This window comes from Nycticebus coucang, chromosome 3 (genome assembly GCF_027406575.1).
Source record: "Nycticebus coucang isolate mNycCou1 chromosome 3, mNycCou1.pri, whole genome shotgun sequence".
NCBI classification, from domain to species: domain Eukaryota; kingdom Metazoa; phylum Chordata; class Mammalia; order Primates; family Lorisidae; genus Nycticebus; species Nycticebus coucang.
The window spans coordinates 149,005,476-149,027,111 of record NC_069782.1 but is presented as its reverse complement, the minus strand read 5'-3'; the positions used below and the strand labels follow the sequence as shown (position 1 = coordinate 149,027,111).

Below are 21,636 nucleotides of genomic sequence, written 5' to 3'. Positions count from 1 at the left end.
GAGGTATAATTTACATAATAAAATGTACCCATTTAAGGATGTACTCTGTCAAGTTCTAGCAAATCACAACAAACATTAAACATTCCCATCAACTCAGACAGTTCCCCCAACTTTAGTACATCACTGATAAGCTTTCTGTAACTAAGGGTCAGTTTTGTCTTTTCTAGAATTTCACATAAATGGTATTTTACAGTATGCAGTCTTTTGTTATCTTGTGGCTTTTATTGAATATAATGCTTGGAGATTCCGACACATGCATGTGGCTCCTAAAGGAACTCTGGGTGAAGGAAACAAGAGCGGCACATCATCTAACACAGCTATGCTGATAGCACTTTCGAGTCCCAGAGTCACTGTTGTCACTGTTGTCACTGTTGTAAAGGATCAGCAATTTAAGTCACCGCTGGGCCATAACACGGCTGGAACAAGCCCATCCCTTTAGACAACAAGCCACCCGCGCACTCTGGGGGTCCGGCTCGCTTCCATAACTCAGGGCAAGCTACATACCCCAGTTGGGGGTGACCCAGCAAAAGAAATCATTTGAAATACACTTAAAGGACTTTGTTTTTTTCCAGAAATTCTGTAGTTCAGATTTGTAATATCATCGCCACCTAGGGTGTTTCCCTGTAGTGTACATTATGGATTCATTTAAATAAAAGGATAATAATCTCGCCATTTGCTGAACACCTGTGACAAGCTGAGTACTGTCCCGTTTCATACCCACAGCCTCGCAATCACGGACACTGTCGATACTCCCACTGAACAGAGGGGAAACAAAGAATTAAACTGGTTAAATACTTTGCCCAGATGTCCACACAGCTAAGGAGCAGCAGAACCAGGATTTCGGCCCCGACAGCCTGACGCGCGCGGCCATCCCTGACACTGTGCATAAGCAAATGGGGTGAACAAGAGTGGGGGGGAAGATGCCTCATTTTTGTCATGTGTACCTCAGCCACTTAATGAACTCAGCCAATAAAATCCAATGCACTTAAGTACTATCTCCATTCCCACTTGAAGCAACGGAGGTTCAGAGATTTTAAGCAACTTGCTAGTTAGTGACAGAGCCCACAAACCCAAACCACAGACCTGTCTGGTGCAAAGCCTGTGGTCTCCCATTACCTCAAGAAACTCATCTGAAACTTGTTCCTAGACAGTGAGTAAAATGACTCTAGTTATGCTATTTAGATAGAATAGACTTATGCTAAAGTAGCCCCAAATCTCAGTTAACACAAAACATCTCCTCTCTCCCACAGAGCCCACCCCAGCAGCAACGCCCCACAAGGCTGACACCCAGCTGCCTCCCCTTGCAGAGTTGTTCATGACTAAGATGGATGCTGCCCTAAACCAGCAATGACACCTGTCATCCCACCCATGTCACCCTAAGCAGAGCTCATCACATGGCCCTACCTAATCCCGAGACAGGGGGTTGGGAGCATGGTCTCCTAGTAGTCCAGGGAGAGAAGATGCAGCGGTGACCCTCAGATTGCTGGCGACTGCACATCAGGAGTTCCCACAGGTGGGGGACAAAAGGATGCCCACTCAAAATGCACATTCTGGGGACTTCATTCTCCGTGCTAATTCAGTTAGGTCTAAATTGGGCCCCAGGTAACTCCGATGCAGGTGGTCGGACCACACCTAAGTAGCTCTGCCCTGGACTGATGCAGAGTGCTCACAGGGCAATTAAAAAAGATGGCCCGGGATAGAGCGAGGAGGCATCAAGGCCAAGTGGAGAATGTGGGGAGAGTGAAGAAGACAGAGACGCAATCCTGGCCCCCAGGGAGCAGCAGCTCACAGCTGAGAGCCAGGCTCAGAGACAACTGACCACAACCCGAGGAGAAACAGAACCCGCTCCAGGGAGTCGTGAAGCGCGGCAGCGTGGTGAGCTGTACACTGTCACTCATCACACTCAGCAGGGCCTGCGCACCCAGTGGAACAGTCCTTTCCCACCACTGGGTGCATATCTGAGCATGAAATGTTTTGTTTCAGACCTCTGGGGCTCCTGTTATTGCCTTTGAGGGAACATCTACACTTCTTGGAAAGGTACTGAGACCACCTGCCTCCCCCTGGGATCATTTCCCATCACCCCCATCTACCCACCCTGAAACCCACACTGTCTGAGGCACAGCTGGTGACCTGGTTCCCACGTGAAATGTGCCCCCAAGGCCTCTGCTCTGCAGGAATGTCCTTGGGCCCAGGCCCTGTACCCCTGGCATGCAACGACCAAGACAGGTGAGACGTCAGCCCGGGGCAGCCTTTCCTGGCACGCCTCTCTTCCTTCTCAATGAAAGTGAGCACTTTGCTCAAACCACCACAACTGTCTCCAGCCTGGTCCTAAATTAGACTCGTAGGAGTAAGAAATATGGATCTGCTAGTTATTGTCAATACTTTAAAAGTCTGCCTGACATCTAGTGCCTCCAGGAAAATGCCCTGGACAGCTAAAGCACCCACTTCCCTGTGTCTGGCTGGAATCACACCAGCTAAAGTTTACCAGTGATAGGAAGAGAAAAAGACAGTTAAGTGCAATGCACCCAGAAGGTGGCGAGTAAGAAGGACCTATCAACTGGATGAATGAGAAACGGGTGCAAGCAAAAGTTTCAAACCAGTGACTGCATAAGGGGAGCATAACACACTGTGGCCTCCACTGGACTCTGAGTTCCTGGGGCCACCTGGCCTGCCCTCTTCTCTCATCCCTAGAGACTGGCACAGGCCTGCTGCATGAGAAGGGCTCAAAGATGCTAGATTGATCAGAGTTGAGACAAGTGCCATTACCTGAGCAGCCCAGCATCCTGAGCAGACTTGTGGAGCCACCAGGAGTGACAGGAAGGGGGAGAAGAGAAGACGGAGGGAAGAAAAGAGGGACAGAGGGCCCCAGGCTGACCAGTGAGACAGGCAGACCACCCTTCCCCCAGTAGCCTGTCAGATGGTCATCTTCTCCAGGGCCCTTTCTGCAGGCTGTACATACAGGGCGTATCAATAAACTGATGTCCAGGGGGACGACGGCCAACCACATAGAAGAAAGCAGTGTTCCCCTGCTTACCACCACCACCGGCGTTCCTGCCACTGCACCCTCACCACATCACACCCTCTAAACCAGTGCCATCCCCAAAGCCCCCCTTTTAGGAGTAAGAACCTCCACCGCCATCCTTCCACCTTGGAGGAAACACTCTGAGAGCTGACTGTGGTGCTAGAGCAAGTCTCTGCTCAGACATTACTCCAGGCCTGGTGCACTTGCTCTCCTAGAGAGAATAGGTCGCGGAAGGTGACTGCTTTCGCGATGTGGTCACTTTGGTGCCTACCGGGCAGCCTGGCACTGGGTACATTCTATTTCGGCGACTGACAGCTTTGGGACATGAGGTCAACTGCCTCTTTGAACATGGGTCCTACCTCCTACTAGCTGAGCAGGCAAGTTACTCAACCTTTCGAAACTTTGGTTTCTTTCTTTGTAAAAGGAGGAAAACAAACAGAACCCACCTCGAGTGAGATGAGGCTTAAAAGAAATCGCGTGGAATGCCTTCTACAAGTTGTAAACTCCAGATTGACCAACGCAGGCTGCTATTTTTTTCTAAAGCAAAGTAATGAAGAGTCCAGACTACATGGTTGGAGCACCTGGGTTTAGGTGTCAGAGCTGCCCCTATTCGCTCTGTTATTTAGGAAGTTCCTTAATTTGTTTGTGTTTTAGTTTCTTCATCCACAACAAAGAAATACCAGTACAGCCCTTTAGCTGGTCACACGGCACACAGACAGCTCTCCTGAGTGCCTGACACACACTGTAGCCCTGGCCTAGCAGCAGTAACCACCAGGGTGCCAAGCAGTGAACCCTAACAAGCCACCTCATTTCCACACCATGTGTGTGCTGGGCAAGGTCCAGCACTGGCTTTGGCATCTGTGGAAATGTTCACAGAATCTGTCCCGGGGTCTTTGCTGGCAGCAGGACAGAGGCAGCCCGTCGTGCTTCCACTCCTGCCCGCTCTGTCCATGAGGAGAAGCAACGGGACCTGGAGGCCCACACGTTTCACAGCATCAAATGCAGCCTCAACACAACCTTAACGCAGGTACATTAACTTTTCCTAGACCTTGGGTTCCTGGAACCCGTTTATCTTCTGTTAGGTTGAAGTACATGTGCCAGCTCCCGTTTGCATGACTCTTCACTAATCTTCTTCCTAGAGATTGGAGGTTCTTGGGCACGACTGAGCACCTATGGGGTTGCCTAGAGAGCATCTTCTCAGAATCCTGAGTGCACAAAACCTCAGCACTGGACCTGATCCGCAAATAGAAAACAGGTTTTTTTATGAGTCAGCAAGGGAGAGCTTACATCCCTACCACCCATGGGCCCCAAATGCATTCCATTCGCTCTAACTTGTAATCTCCAGGGAGTATGTGGGCCATGGTCAGCAGGATCCCTGCTCTCACACAAAGCAAATGTAGTCAGAGACACATCTATAGGTGATGTTTCCCAGAGGAAGAAGTCTGCAAAGAAGACACCCCCCAAAATAATATTCCCTCATCCTGAGAAATAAGGTAGAAATGAGAATTATAGGATAAATTATGTCAGCTGCACTGGACACTGACTGCAGCAGGGAAATTGGATTCAGCCTGCCCAGAGGGACCTTCTAAACCCACCTGCTGCTGACACCACCACCTTCATGAGCAGAGGTGGGTATGACCCATTGAATCTTGCCATCCCTCTCGAGCTGGCAAAAGGAAGAATCAAGCTTCCCCCAAAAGTCAGCCTCTGTCAGGGTGCCAGAAGCTTATCTGAGAAAACAAAGGGTTTTCTGTATCTCCCTGCTCCTAGCTTCCCTTCCAGAAGTTCTATATGCCCGGTGTTAACAGCATCTGAACACCCGAGATTCCCCTCCCCACCCCCCCCACCCTCCCACCCCACCCCCACCCCCACCCCCACCCCGCCTGCAGAGAGGCTCACATGAACACCAGAGCTGGTCACTGCAGGGGAAAAAGCCACAAGCTGGACACTCTGTTAACAATTCCAAGGGATGGCAAGAAACCCAAGAATACTCCAAAAATGCCATCAATGCCCATGTGTGTCTTTCCAGGGGAGATGACAACAAATTCCCTATGAAGTAATACAAGGGGGGACTTTAGAAAAAAGAACACAAACTGCCTGTCTTGTTTTTATATAACACCCTTAGAAAACACAAGAAGCATATACATGATAATTACCAAGTTTTCAAATTTGCTGCACAGACCATTATATCCATGTAAACATCTCATAAGTGCTTGGGAGGATGTTTTAAGGAGAACATGAACACAGTATAAATATTTTACATGTTATTAGACCCTTTGTAAATCTGAGGATTCCCAGGAGCAATCAAACCAGGCAGACTAGGCACCTGACTTGCTTTATCTCAGCATTTTTCACACAGGCACTTAATAAATGTTAAATTCTACTGTTCATGGAACATTATTTTATCACTTCTATAGCATATCACAAGTAATTTAATGGGGTCTTAGCCTATCTGTCACCTGGAAGCTGTCCCCATCTGACACACAGCAATCACAATTTTAATGTACAGTCCAAAGGTAGAAAAATAGAGGAAGAGGAGGGGAAAGTGCTTGTTTTTCCAAATGCATCAAAACCCAACTTCCCAGTGAATAAGACCAGTGTTCAGCAAGAAGGGGGGGGGGCTTGCCTGCATCTGGGGGCATTCCCGGCCTTTCCCGATGGTGTGAATTAAATGCATTCTGGATGAATTTAATCCCCAGTAAAGAAAAACATGCAAGAAAGGGCATTTCTTTCCATGGGTATTCCCTGGGCTGCAGAACAGAAGTCATCTTTCACACAGCACACCTGCCACGGACGACTCCAGATTGAGGCAGAAATCAGAACCAGACTCCTGTTTGCCTGGGGAGGGCTTTTCCAAAAACAAAAACAAAACCGGGCAGATCCATAAACTTCATGCAACTTCAATACTTAAAATGTAGCAGAAACCAGCCCTGGGCAGAGCGGGAGAGAGAACGTGACCCTGACAAGTGCAGGTGGGAGCGACTAGTGACAGGCGCCCACGATGGCTGTGGGGTGGATCTGAGCTGCTGTTCTGGGCTCAGGTCTCCAAGGGATTGCTGCGACAGTTCCCCCTGCGTTTGGGCTTGGAGGCTGTTGAGCAGCGGGTCCCCGAGGCACCAGAAGGAGGCTCAGACATCTCTCGGAAAGAGCCCGCACCAGCACCCCCTCCTCCTTACGAAATAGCTGTTCCAGGTCCCAGCAGCTCAAAGCCACTCCAAGAATTTCACAGCTGCCCCTGAATGAACCCCGCGCCCGCGTCGAACATCGCCGAGACCCAGAGCCCCGGGGCGCATGGAGCGGACCCAGCCAGTGGCCTCCGACTCCCCGAGCCGCCGCAGCAACAGTTCTCCAGAGGGAGAAGCACCGCAAACGCCTCCAGGGAAGACGCTCAGCAGCCCGCGGGCGCCAAAACCCGGGACACGGGAGGAGCAAAGGGGCCAAAAGCAAAAACTTCCAACGCGGGTCTCGAGAGATTACGCAGGAGAAACTTCTCGAGGGCGCAGGCGGGGGTACGCGTCTCGAGTGCAGAGGAGCAGCCCTGAATCCCCCGGGCAGATGGTGCGGGGCTGGGGGCCTGCCTGCTCCCGGTGTAGTGGGGGCAGCAGGCACAGGGGTCGCTAGGAACCGAGCGACCCGGGAAGGGGAGCGTCTCTCTCGGTCCTTGGGGACACGCCTCGAGCAGAGGGTGGGGAGGAGACCGCGAATCCAGGCCCCGGAGGATGCGGCGGCGCAAACAAAGTTGCGGCCCGGAGAGGCTCGGTCGGTGGGTCCCCGCGTCGGCGCGCCCCGCCCGCGGGCCGCCACTACTTACACGAAGACCCCGAAGAGCAGGGCTCGCACCCCGATCTCGATGGCCAGCTCCCGCATGGTGTGGCCGAAGCAGCTCCCGCGGCGGCAGCTGGTGCTTTCCGCGGCTCCCGCAGCTCGGCCGGCGCCGGCTCGCCAGACCCTGGGCGGCCAGGGAGACGCGCTCCAGGCCGCGGGCGGGGGCGGAGGCGGGGGCGGGCGGGCGCCGGGGAGGGCTCGGCCCAAACCTCCTGCCTCTGGTCGCGGGGCTCCGGGACGCCGCACCGGCCGCCCCAGGCTCTTCGGATCTCGCGTCCCCGCGCCGAGCGGAGAGCGCCTCTGGGACTCCCGGATCCCTCTCGCCGAGCGCCGCCTCCGCGTCCTGGGCCCGCGCCGGGAGCCCGCGGCCCGGGAGGGGAAGCCCGGGGAAGCCCCGCCGCCGTCGCCTCCCCTGCGCGCGCCGCGGCTCCCGCGCCGATGGGCGGCCTCTGAGCTGGGCGCCGGGCGGCGCGCTGGCTGGGCTCTGCCTGCGGCCGCCCTGCAGCTCCCGCTCCGCCCCGGCGCCCGCTCTCCGGCCGCCGCCCGCCGGCCCGCGCACGCACGTGGGCAAGAAGTACACGGGGGATTCTCCTGCGCAGGGCAGCCGGCACCCGGTCTCTGCCGGGAGCGCGCCTTCCCGCCGCGTCTGCCCTCCTCGCACCTCTCCAACCTGAAACTCTTTTTTTCTAGGAAGTTCCCCCACCACCCCGCGACATCACTCGCGGGCTTCGTTCGCTTTGCTCTCAGGAGATGCTACCCAGGCTCCACATCTCTGGCACAGGCTGAGGGCAAAGGCGAGGCGGACTCTCCGCCATGCCACCAGCGCCAGGTGGCTCCAGGCGACGGGGTTCTCCCTCTTCCCTACCACTCTCCAGCAGCTTTGGCCTGCCGCGTGCGCTGTGGAATACGAAAAAAAGCAAAAAAAAACAAACAAACAAAAAAAGCTCCCAGTTCAGTCCCTGCCGGCAGCTGGCGGTCAGGGTCGCCCGTCGCTGACACAGCACTCAGCTAGCAGCTGTCAGCTGGAAGCAGGTAGAACCAGGGGCTTCATCCGAGGAGTTCACGGCCAAAAGCCCAACCCTTATTGGTGGTCTGGAGGTCAGGACCTCAACCCAGACTTGGAGCAGGGGCTTGGATTTGTTTTCCCCAAACCTGTCAGGATTATGTATATACTTTGCTGAGATTCTAAACTTCTCAATTTCACTAATTTAAACCCCAGACGCCTCTCCTGGGTTTTAGGAGAGACTCAGCCAAAATTTCATTAACAGAGAAAACAGAGTGAGGTTCCTGGGACTATGAAGCTGAATCTCAGTGTTGAGTTAAAAAGGGGCAGGCAGAAAGCAGACCTCTGGGAGCTTTGGCCTCAGCAAAATGCTCACAGGCCCTACCCCAAAAGAAACACATGACAGACCCAAATACCTGAGCCAAGATATCTCTGAGTCTAGAAAGAGCTAAGCAGACAGGGGAGGAACGATCTAGGCTCTGTATGGGCTGGAGGAGTCTCCAACCTGGAGGCACCACAGGCAGGAGCTGCACATGTTTGGCTCATCACTGTGTACCGGGCACCCTGTCGGCTAGTCCTTAGTGATATACAGGAATGAGTACATATCTCATCAGGCACATGGTCAGGCAGGTAGAGTAGGAAGGACCTGGAGGCAGGATGACACTTCTGTCCCCTCCATGTCTTGGGCTCAGCACCTGCACCCCATGGATTGGCAAAGTAGTACAGGAGAGCCCAACCCAGAGAACTCTAGTGACCTGGATCTGAGATTGTCAGGTGGCCATATTCCAGCAGGAGATACCGACAAGAGCCTCTGACACTGGGACATCACTTCCCTGCAAACTGAGTGCCAAGCTGGGTGCTGTGTGCTAGGATTCATGACCAGCCCTCAAGAAGATGAGGAGCCAGTGAGCTGGGGGGAAACATCAGAGAACTATGCAAAGCAGTGTTGATGGTCCCAGAGCAGTGCTTGGCAAACACATAGTCCCAGGGCAGTGCTTCCGCAAACTGCGTCTGAGCTACCTCTTTGGTCGGAGGTGTCCTGAGGACAAGGCCTCATTGAGGGGACTTGGCTTATGTAAGGCAAAGAGGGAAAACAGAAAGAAAATTCTCGGTGAGGGCAAGAGTGTATGTGTAAGGGGGTAGCAGATGGAAGGGGCTTGAAGGGCATAGTGCATTGACCCCACTGGCAGAGCAGTTGGGATGGTGGAGGGAACCTCAGTGTGACAGACCTGCCTACCTGGGTCTGTTATTAGGATTGCAAAATTAGAATCCTTGTGCTACATCCTGTTTATTACTTCTCGTTTGTGTTGGAGATATCTAGAGGGAGGAGTTTGAAAGGGCACGTATAGTCATTGGTAAGTGATTATGAAACACACAGATCCAAAGAGCTGCCCAGTTCCACCCATTTTATGCTTGACTTTTATTCTATACTGTCCCCTCCAAGTGATTATCCTGTGCAGGTTGCAAATGCTTTTACTGGAAAGGCATTCACCCCCAGGGGAGCATGTATCCTTCTAATTCAGCTCTGTTGAAAACATGTCCTTATAGGAAATTGTCACACCATCCTGAAACTTATATCAATGCATTGGTCCTGTCCCACCAGCTACGCAGAATTGACACAGTCAGCACTTCAGTGGTGGCAAACAACAGATGGTTCGACCTAAAATTATTTAAGAAAAGAGAATTGAAAAGTCCACTGGGCGATCAGATTTCAGACACAACTAAACTCAGAACACAAGCAATGTCATTGGGACCTGGTTCTTTCCAACTCTCCACTCTGTCTGCACTGTAGTAGCTTAAGCTCTTGGTAGTTTTAACATAACTACAAGAATTCCAGGTTTATATCCTCTCAGATTTAAGTCTCACAAGAAAGACCTCTGCTGGAGTCCTAGCACTCCCAGCAAAAAGGTATCGTTGAATGTTGGTGTTGCTGCCAACCCTGAACCAATCACTGTGACCAGGGAGTCAAGACTGCTTGACTGCCTGGGGCCTGAGTCGCATGCTTCATCCACACCCAAAGCCCCTGACTGAGAAGAGAGGAGAGGTGAGCCCCCAAACACAGGGCTGACGCTGTGGAGCAGGGACAACAGTTGGTGGGAATGCAAACAACCAGGGACCATCTCCCTCTGTGCCACAACTATGCAAGTTGAAGACAACCAGTGTGCCGCCCTACATCTTTGTCCAACCCCAAGACTGTTAACCAAATAGCTTTTTCTGGTGCTCCATGATAAGGCTGCTCATTTCTGCCATTGTCGCTACAGACTTGCAAGACCAACTTTAAACAAAGCTGTCAGCCCTGATGCTTGTCTTTAGCTACCCAGCCTCTTCTTTCTTCAGTCCCTTCAGCAGCCTTGTCATCTGCTTTAATGATCTCCTTTTCTGTTGACCAAAGCCTGGTGTCCAGGGAAGGCTCTAGCCTCATTCATTATATAAATCAGATCAGGATATTTGGTGGGTTCTCTCTCAGAAGAATTGGTCATTTAAGCCAGGTCCCTCTTGAAGGGCAGACAGGCTCTGATCCCCCTGAAGGGGACTGCAGATGGCATCCTCAGTGCCCTGAATCTGCAAAAGCAGGCGGCCACCCATGTGTTCGGAAGGGGCCGGCTCCAGCAGCTGTGCAGCCATGAACATGTGCCAAATAGGCAGAGCCCTCTGAAGGTGTGGTGTTGCTACACCAGCAGGCACATGGAGGAAAAAGCAGCAAAGGCGGGTTAGATAAAGTTATCTATCCAGAGCGCCCAGGTGCCAGGCGTGCAGCCTGTGCCAAGTCTTTGTAAGATCCCCACAGAATGATGGAAGGAAGCCTGGGTCAAAGCTTCTAGCAGCCTCAGCAAGGCTTCATCATAAGAAATAAAAATAAACTTACCACCCCCTTGCCTAGACATGATAGACCCCATAGTTGTAAAGTGTGATGAGACTGGTCTTTGAAAGGTCACTTCAGAATCTAGACCCTCCTTGAGTGTAGCTTCCTTTGGGCTGCACACATTTTCAAAGCATCCCTGGGGGGGAAATCTCTCACGTTTCACATTGGCATGCCAAGAAAATAAATCTGGTTCCTCTGTAGTTGTGCCTATATTGTAAGATTCTTTTTTTTTAACCCACAAACAGTAATTGTCTAGCATGTTGATCCCAGATGGACGAAACTTTTGACTATTTCCAACAAAAACCAAAGCTGCCTACCTGTGGTGCATCTTACAGGGGTATTTGTGAAACTTGGTAAATGTAGAATGTAAATGTTTTGGCACAGTAACTGAGATAATGCCAGGAAGGCTATGTTAACCATTGTGATGAAAATGTGTCAAATGGTCTATGAAGCGAATGTATGATGCCTCATGATCATATCAATGTATACAGTTATGATTTAATAAAAAAAAACACAAACTTGCAACAATGTGTTATAATCTTATTTATAAAAGTTATACTTTGTATCTGAGTGGCATCTACCTAGTTGTTCTAAGATTGTGTTCCTGGCGCAAGCAGCCAGCACAGTGGCCCTGCCCACTGAGACCCACACACCCCAGCTTTGCACAATGGCTGCCTGGTACCAAATTGCTGATTCGCCTGATCAGCCATGAGGTATTTCTTCTCGCCAGTTCTACATGGTCCATGAATAACATCCACCGTGGTCTCAATAAGTATCTGTCTGCTTGACACCTTGAGGGATACAGAACTCACTTACCATTCAGTGCATTTCCAGACGGATCTATTGCTGTTTGAGTAGAAACAGATTTGCCTGTAGCCATAGGTCCAAATTGTGCTTTGGGGACCACATGGAATAAATTTAATGTCTATTATTCTACAGTGCAGCCCTTTAATTATTCCACAACTGCAAGAAGAGATGGAGGCGGATAAATGGAACAAGACAGAGTGAGAGCCAGAGAAAGAGCTAGAAAACAGAGAGACAGACAAGGTGGAGAGAGAGAACATTTACTGTCTCTTTTGCAAGGTAGATATTCTCAGTTCTTTTACCTACTGTTGAGCAGTAATATTTATAAGGCCTCTGAGAATATGGCACTAGACCTGACACTGAATGCTTTAAGCCAAATTCCATATAATAAAAGGTATTTTTCCTACTTCCAGGAAAGAGCTAACACACATTGAAAGTAAATTAACCCTTTTGTATCTTTCGAGTAGGCATTATTCCATCCAAGGAGAAAATGTATACATTAATGACGCCTTCAGGGGAAAAAATCAGATTCACTTCTCAGAACAGTGTAAGTTAGAAACTTTCTTTCCTAGAAGGATTTTGTCTATCATTTCCAGATTCATCATGTGAAAAGTCAGAGAATCACTTGTTTACTTCTTCCATAGAGAATTCTCTGGGAGCTCCAGCAAGGGTCTCATTACCATAGATGCTATGGCACAAACTGGACTGGACCGTTAGAAAAAGAAAGAATATCAGAGAAAAGGAAGGGAAGGGAAGGGAGGAGAGAGAGAAAGAGAAAGGAAGAGAGAAAGGGGAAAGGGAAGGAAAGAAAAAGAAGTAAAGCCTTGGGACTTAGTGCATAGTTAGTTCTGATTTTCTTCATTATTTGCAGGAAGTCCAGGGCCTAGCCAAGACCCCCCAGGCAGGTCAGGCAGCACTGAAACCCAGGCCCCCTCACTCAGTCTTCTGCTCTTTTACAAACCAGCTGCACGTGGGTGGTAATTCACTGTGGTTTTGATTTACATTTGATTTTACTTCATTGATGGCCAATGGAGTTGAGCATCTTTTCACGTGCATTTTGGTCATTCTTTCACCTTTTTGGTGATTGGTTCATGTCTCTTACCTATTTTTCTAGTGGGGTTGTTCCTTATTGGTTTGAAGGACTGTACAATAGATTCTGGACACCTGCCTTTTGTTATTTATACAGAGTACACATTTCTTCTCTCCATCTGTGGCGTAACCATCTATGTTCTTAGCAGTACCTTTAACAGAGCACATGTTTTTCATTTTGATAAGGTTGAAATGATCAATTTCTTTTATGGTGGTTCCTTTCGCATCCTATGAAATCCTTGCCGCCTCCACATTGGTAGATTTTCTCCCACATTTTCTTACAGATGCTTTATAATATTAGCTTTCATATGTAGTTCTATGTTATATCTCAACTTAATTTTTGCCTGTGGCATGAAGTATGGGTGTTGTTCTTTCTGTCATCATGATGTCCAGGTTTTCCAGTATCATTTGTAGAAAAGTCTAGCTTTTGGCATTGAATTGCCTTGATAATTTTTATAAAAATTGGCAATGAGTGTGAGCCCCCTCAATTCTTTTTATTTTTTCCATTCATCTCTTTTGATTCCTGCTTTTTTTATAGGCAGAACCAAGGGATTCATACCACATATTCACAGCTGTTTAGTTATAAAAACCAAATATGGGAAACAACTCAAACTATCATTAGCAGGAGAATGAGTAAATAACGGCATGTTCATATATTAGAATACTACTCAATAATGAAAAGGAAATAGTTGTATGTAAATACATGAATAAATCTGAAAAGTATTAGTTTAAGCAAAAGAATCACACCTAAAAGAAGGACATACTTCATCTTTCCATTTATATGAAGTTCTAGAACAGGCAAAACTGAGCTATGGTGGTAGAAGGCAAAATGGAGGTTAGTTTCAGGTGGAGACAAGAAAGAAGCATAAGGAACTTTCTGAGGTGTTGGAAATATTCTATACTTGCTAGAAAGTTCTATACTTGCTTGGTGGCATAGAAGCATACATTTGTCAATATTCATCCAACTCTGCACTTTGAATCGGTGATATTATTTTACATAAATTACATTTCATTTTCTTTAGAAAAGAGGAAGAACGAAAGAAAAACATAGGTCACAGGATGTGGAGTTCTCAGTAAGTTCTCCCAACAAAGCATGCCAGTTCCTCAATTCTTCCAACTCTTCTACCTGCCACAGGGTTAGAAGCATTCTGCCACAAAGGCTGTGGCTGTCTCACAAAGACTCCAGCTAAAAAGTTACTTCAAGGAAATATTTAGTTGTTCAAATGCTCCTTGCAAGGAGACACTCAGACAACAGTATGTTTCCCCAGAAAGAGAAGCTTATTCCCCCAAAAGTGGTCAAAATGTAGCATTGTGTTTCTGGTTGCCCTTACGCAGAGGAATCAAGAGGCATGAGAGAATCTATGTTGCTTTTCCCACCGCACACGTGGTAACACTGAAGGTCTTCAGGACCTTGGCAGTGTGTGAGTTGGAAAGAACTCTGGCACCATCTACCCAACCTCTCTCCAAACCAGAGTCCCTTCCCCAGCGTTTCTGCTGGATTTGAATGACCTAATTGGCCTGGTGAGCTCAATACTTCACAGCCCATTCTTTTACGACAAGTCTTTGTTTTCAGGTTCTTAAATGTTCTTCTTAGTATTGTTCATGTGCTGGTCATTTTTTCATCTTCAGAAGAAGGAAAGGACAGCTCTACAGATCTCCTAAAGGACAGCTCTGCTGCCCATAGGTTCTCCTTGGAGTCCAGGGAGGCCAGCCTGTTCAAGGCATCCTTTTTCCTCAGCACCGCTTCTTGCCTTATATGTGCTGCAAAAACATTGACCAAATGTAAGAAAAATGTCTTCTTTTATTAAAGAGGAAACTTTGGGTATTCACTACTCTCCTGAGAGTGAAGTCAGCTGCAGAGCCCAGGGATAAATGGAGAGTTAGGAAAAGTTGCTTAACTGCAAAATATCAGCCCTTTCAAGGTCCTTCCACCATCATAGCTCATTCATCTAGGGAAGGCAGGGTATCCAGCCTCAGAGATTTCCTTCTAAAGGGCAGCATTCTCTACACAGAGTCACACATCCAGCTGTTTATTAAAAATGTCTTAACATATGTCAATTTGCTGTTCACAACATACTCTATGCGTTATCTCCTTTGACCCTTGCCGGGAGCTCATGTGAAAGAGAATGTGTGGTTTTTATGATTAATTGCTATTTCCACCTTTCTTTTTGGAAGATAAATCTCAAGCAGGTGCATGGTTTCCCAGACACCAGATGCAGAGCTGGAACTCACGGGCAAGTCTTCTTCCTGTAACAGATCTGGTGCTCCTTCTGTGTGCCAGGGCACCTGGCCCTCAGTGTTCAGGTGGAGACAGCGACCTCTGCGAGAGAAGAAAGGAAACACGGATCAGTCTCTAGCAAAGGGGAGAGGAGAGGAGTGAGTGAGCATCAGAGATGAGGCGACGGGGCTGATGATAGGGCTCTGCGTGCACCATAGCTCAGCCAGGCATATCTGTCTTCAAAGAACCGAACACACCCAGGTGTTCAGAGCATGCTGGTAGCTGCAACTATTTCTCCAAGTCTTCCAGGTCAGTGGATGAATCAGCTATGATTCCTCTAGTAGTAACTGAAAGAAATCCCAACTCAGATTGCCCTGAACAATGATGACGTCTGGGGGTACTCTGGATCACACTCAGCTTCATCCAGAGCTCAGTCACTGCCACACAGGGAGGTCACTCAATACCACTTTGCTGTTGTCTCCATACTTAGATTGGTTCTCTCCTTGGAAATTAAGTCAACACTGGTAGCTCCAACATACAGCCTCTCCAGTTCAAGTTCATCAGAGAATAAAAAAGAAAGAAAAAATACATATATACATATAGATTTTTTTCTCCAACATCTCCTACAAAAAATCTTGAGTTTTTCTCTGATTAGACCAGCGTGGGTCCTGCAGCCATTGTGACTGGTGGTTTGGGGTATAATTATGCTGATTGGGTTGACTCTAGGTCAGAGATCCATCCTTCAAACCAAAAGGAGAAAGAGTGGGGAAGGGGTAGAGCCTTAAGCTAAAGTCATGTGCTGTTACCAGAAGCGTGACGGGATATTAAGGAGGCAGATTTCAAATGCCCACTACGTGGATCTCACTAGAAGGGAATCACTGTTAGAACAGGGCCTTTGTTGTGGTCACTTGCATGGCCCCTAGAAAAATACCTGGCACCAAGTAAGAGCTAGACAGATATTCATATTGATCATATGGACTAATAAATGAATGAACTGTGAGCTTTGGGACAATCTGCTAAATATAGCATCACATGAGTCTGTGTTTACCCCTCTTCCTTTGTCAGCAAGGGAGTTGGGTCCACAGCTACATCTAACACCAACCTTGTTTATGTCAAAGTCCCCTGTCGGAGAGCCCATTTATCACTTGAATTTAAAGCAGACATCACAGTGTTATTTTCCATCACCATGCAGATGACCTTGATGAATTTCACAAATTTATATATACATAAAAGACTTTTAGAAGGTAGGTTCCAAGATGCAGTCTTTCAAAGTCTTTTACACTCTTTACTCTCCCTTAAAGATATATATTAAGAGTCTACTTCTGGGGAACAACTTGTTTACAGCATGATGGATGGATGTTCAAACACCTTGACACAGTGGCTCTGTACAGCACTGCCCATAACCAATAGAGCCCAGGCTGCCTGAATTTCTACAGCTATTGCTCTCCAGATGTCCCATCTTCACAGACATGAAACATAAAACTGCCTCTCTCCTGAGGACAAAGGTTGCCTTACCTGACTCGCTACTTACCAACCTCTCCAAATGTGACTCCAAAGCAATAGAGTCCTCTATTCATGATGCATGTATAACTCTGGCATTTTAGAGAATATAGGAAACCTCTAGAAATTATTTATAAAGTTTTGGGGTATCTGTTTTTGTTTCTGTAAATTCCATAGTTTCTCATCTGCTTCTCAGAAACCTTCATCAAAAGAAAGTCAAGAATCTCTCCTTTAATAGTTTTCAGAACACATTCCTATGACCCCAACAAGGTTTGATAGGCACCAATTCCAGTGCTCCCAGTGCATTAAATGGCACTTTTTTTAATGGTTCCAATCGGATAACATGATTCCCTGATGTGATCCAACTTACAGTCATGTCCAGCCAGGCTTCTGACCCTGACCACCACAATGCCAACTCAGCGAGTGTGCGCCCTGCACACGATGAAGGGCAGGAAGTGGCAGGGTGCCAGGTCCATCCGGCATGCCCCTACAGGCTGGCATTTCAGAACACTCTCTGTAGCTAGGGCTCTCTTCCCACCTCCCCAGGACAGCTGTCCTCAGGCTGTGCCTTGCATCATCCACATTTTCTTTTCTCACTCCTCCATTAGGACTTAGAGACAGAGAGGAAGTCAGAATGAGGCCGACCAGTGCAGACAGACAAAAGAATTGGTATCTCATGACCAGCCACCAGGGACCACTTTCTGGAAGTCTCTGGGACTCAGGGATAGGGGATACCTCTTGTTCTTCTGGTCGGGCCAGCATTAATTTGCCCTTCTGATACCAATATTCCCTGATTTTCTTCTGGCAACCACTGTGCCATAAGGTCTAAAGTTAAAGCCCAATATTATGTGGTGCCTTGACATCTGGCGACACTGAGAGAACCCTGAATGGCCTAACTGCATGTTTTTCTTCCCACTCCATCCCACAGATAAGGTCCCGAGCCAAATGACCCTCCTCATAAAGGTAACCCGGAGCAGTTTTTGCTATGGTGTGGATAGTCCCCTACCAGCCTGAAGAATGATTCAAATGGCTCAATCACATCCTCCTCCCAGAAACTAGGGGTCACCGCATGCTCTTGATTCTCCAAACCCTGCATCCCACAGCCCCTGCTGGTTTAGTCTGCTCCCAGGTACAGCCTCTGTGTCACCCCGCCGGGCTGTTGAGTATTTGGGACTAAACAACTGCTATTCATTTCATGAGTCCAGTATCAGCCACTCCATCTCCCTCCCTAGCCAATGAGGTAAACAGGAGGTGATTAAGACCTTGATTCTGCTCTCAGATCCTACGCTTCCAGTGAAGCCGACCTCCACCAACCTCACTTCCAGCTTCACCAACACATGACTCAGGCCCGGCCAATTAGAGTAGACACCTCCCAGCCATGGTGATTGGTTCAGGGATGAACATGTGACCCAGTCAGAGCCAATTGGGTGCGATGCAGCTTCCACTGCTGAGAAAGGCCTTCTTCCTTCTCATTTGGACTTAGACCTGGGAGGAGATAGGACTAGGGCAGGAATCTCGTCACGTCTGGGATCTGAGAATTAAGTTAATGTGGAAGAGAGAAGAGATAAGGTTTGGAGAGATCAGGCCATTTTGGCACTGTATGAGGCACTCAAGCAAGCTGTGCCTGAGGCCAGTAATGTTTGGACTTAACAGTTAAATGAGCTATTATATTCCCAGTTTTGTTTAAGACAACCTTGATTTGGATTTTTTCCTGCCACTGAGAACTGAAAGAATCATGATTGTATCAACCACAGAGCATTTGCCAAATATCTACCATGTGCCGGGAACCACTGAGGGATATTTGGAGAATATAGGAGGCATGAAAATGAGTTCAGGCAAGGGTTCAGGCAGGAAAACAAAATCAGAAAAATGAAACAAGAAAACAAAAACAAAAACCCACAAAGCAAGAAGCTAATGACCAAGTGCCACCTTAAAAGGCACAGATGAGGAGATTAAAGATGGCGGCCGAGTAACAGCTTCCCTGCAACTGGGAACAGCGAGTCTGGGGAGACAAGACTCCAGGCATCTCTGGCTGGTGGGATCTGCCTATAACCATCCGTTTGAGGATACAGGGAGCCAGCAAGGGACTTCTGGACCCCAAGAGGAGGACAAAAACAGTGGAAAACTGGCAAGTGGTTGCGTGTGTTCGATTGACCTAATCACACCAGCAACTGTAAGTACAAGCAGCAGTGTGACTGCAAACCAGAAAGGCCTTACCTGTGAACTGTTTCGATGTTCTTAGACTTGGCACTCAGTTGAACTGTCTTGGGGAGAGCTTGAGCAGGAGTGTGGAGAACTTTGGGCATTGTCTGGGGCCCCAGACGGAGCCACTGAGCTGGGCGCAGGAAGCCATTGTGAAAGAACTGCCCCGGCAAGCTCTGCCCTCAGGGTCTCAGAGCAAGGATTGGGCGGGTCAAAGTAACCCACTGACTGAGCAGCCTAAAGGCGGGGGCTGAGCTGCCTTACAGCCTTAATCCTTAGGGGCAGAGTGAGACGGTTTTGGTACACTGGAGCCTTGGGCTATTGCCCTGGGTAGAGTGCCGTGACGTCATAGCTCGTAGCAACCTCAAACTCCTGGGCTTGGCGCCACGCAGACCCACATAAGAGCTGTGCAGCAACCCCCGACCAGTGACCCGCACCCACTGGGCCTCCGCATTCCCTGACCAGGAACTGCGGGAGCCACGCAACCCTGTGTCCTCCCTCCTGTGTCCTCCCAGCTTCCACACTAGCCCATTGATCTGGACAGGGACTCTGGGAGCTACGTGCCCTTTGGAACCCTCCCTGCCTTTGTGCAGAGCTCTTCTCCTGGCCAGAGACTGCTGGAGCCTTGGGCTCTCTGTGCCAAAGTCACTGGGTGCCTGGCACTCCCAGAACCGTGCGCGCCACCCCCAGCCCTGTTGCTGGATCCAGGTGTGTCACAAACCGGAGCTGCTTCCACAACCAGAACTCCCTAGCTAGAGCAGCCCCAGAGGAACTACACAGGGTCACTCCCTATAAAGATTCAGCAATAATAGAGTGATCCCACTGGGGTCTAATCTTGGAGAGACACCTCCCCAACTCTGAGGACAGCCAGAGGCAATGGTGAAAAACAATCATGAGGCGAAATCAACAGAAAAACTCTGGCAATATGAATAATCAGAGTAGATCAACTCCCCCAAGGATCAATGGGACAGAAACAGCACAAGACCCCATGCACAAACAAATAGCTGAGATGTCAGAAATTGAATTCAGGATCTGGATAGCAAATAAGATCGAATTAGAATTCCAAAAGTTATCTCAAGAATTCAACGGATTCAAAGACCAAATGACCAAAGAATTCGACACATTGAGACAAGAAGTTGCATCCCTCAAAGATCTGAGAAACACAGTAGAATCCCTCAGTAACAGAATGGAGCAAGCAGAAGAAAGGATTTCTGACATTGAAGACAAAGCTTTCGAACACTCCCAAACCCTCAAAGAAGAAGAGAAATGGAGAGCAAAAACAGACCACTCTCTCAGAGAGCTCTCAGATAATTTGAAGAAAACCAATATCCATCTTATAGGGATCCCCGAAAGTGACGAAGTGGCTTCACAAGGCACAGACTCTCTTCTCCATGAGATTATGAAGGAGAACTTTCCAGACATGCCAAAAGTTTCCAAAATTCAGATAGCAGACAGTTTCAGAACTCCAGCATGACTCAACCCAAATAAGACATCCCCCAGACACATCATAATCAATTTCACTAAAGTTAATATGAAGGAAAAAATTCTGAAAGCTGCCAGACGAAAGAAAACCATTACCTACAAAGGGAAGAATATCAGAATAACTGCAGATCTCTCTGCTAAAACCTTTCAAGCTAGAAGAGGATGGTCATCGACTTTTAATCTCCTAAAACAAAATAACTTTCAACCCAGGATCCTGTACCCAGCTAAACTGAGCTTCATTTATGACGGAGAAATTAAATACTTCAACAACATTCACATGTTGAAGAAATTTGCCACAACTAAACCAGCTCTCCAGGACATTCTTAGACCTATCCTCCATAAAGACCAGCATAATTCTCCACCACTAAAGCAAACCCACCCAAAAAATTTTTGATCAAATTCCAACTTCCACAGTCACAAAAGGATTAAAAATGTCCACCGGTCTCTCGAAAGGCTTATCAATACTCTCAATTAATATGAATGGTTTAAATTGTCCTCTAAAGAGGCAGAGGTTGGCGGACTGGATACAAAAACTCAAGCCAGATATCTGCTGCATCCAAGAATTGCATCTTACATTAAAAGACAGATATAGACTCAAGGTGAAGGGATGGTCATCTATATTCCAGGCAAATGGAAAGCAGAAAAAAGCAGGCATTGCAATCCTGTTCACAGATGCAATAGGCTTTAAACCAACCAAAATAATTAAGGATAAGGATGGACACTTCATATTTGTTAAAGGTAATACTCAATATGATGAGATCTCAATTATTAATATTTATGCACCCAACCACAACGCACCTCAATTTATAAAAGAAACTCTAACAGACATGAGCAACTCGATGTCCTACATTTCCATAGTAGTTGGAGATTTTAACACCCCTTTAGCAGTCCTGGATAGATCCTCCAAAAAGAAGCTCAGCAAAGAAATTTTAGATTTAAACTCAACCATTCAACATCTGGACTTAACAGACATCTACAAAACATTTCATCCCAAAAAAACTGCATACACATTCTTCTCATCAGCCCACGGAACATACTCCAAAATCGACCACATCCTAGGCCACAAATCTAACCTCATAAAATTTTAAAAAATAGAAATTATTCCTTGGATCTTCTCAGACCATCATGGAATAAAAGTTGAACTCAATAACAACAGGAACCTGCATACCCATACAAAAACATGGAAGCTAAACAACCTTATGCTGAAGAATAGATGGTTTATAAACAAGATTAAGAAGGAAATCACCATATTTTTGGAACAAAACAACAATCAAGACACGAATTACCAGAACCTCTGGGATACTGCAAAGGCAGTCCTAAGAGGGAAATTTATAGCACTGCAAGCCTTCCTCAAGAAAACGGAAAGAGAGGAAGTCAATAACTTAATGGAACATCTCAAGCAACTGGAGAAAGATGAACACTTCAACCCCAAACCCAGCAGAAGAAAAGAAATAACCAAATCAGCAGAATTAAATGAAATTGAAAACAAAAGAATTTTACAACAGATCAATAAATCCAAAAGCTGTTTTTCTGAAAAGATTAATAAAATAGATAAACTTTTGGCCAACTTAACCAGGAAAAAAAGAGTAAAATCTCTAGTTTCATAAATCAGAAATGGTAATGATGAA

At 47.7% G+C, this 21,636-nt stretch overlaps 1 protein-coding gene across 4 annotated transcripts in view; it reads right to left on the bottom strand.

Moving 5' to 3' along the window:
• PLPP4 (phospholipid phosphatase 4) overlaps positions 1-7,357 on the bottom strand; it is a 128,453-nt gene extending 121,096 nt beyond the window's left edge. For all 4 annotated transcript variants that reach the window (XM_053585800.1, XM_053585801.1, XM_053585802.1 and 1 more), the window contains exon 1: positions 6,834-7,357. In XM_053585800.1, coding sequence (XP_053441775.1) covers positions 6,834-6,889 — 56 coding nt within the window. In that variant the 5' untranslated portion in view covers positions 6,890-7,357. The remainder of the gene's footprint in view (positions 1-6,833) is intronic.
• Between the last annotated feature and the right edge of the window lie 14,279 nt (positions 7,358-21,636).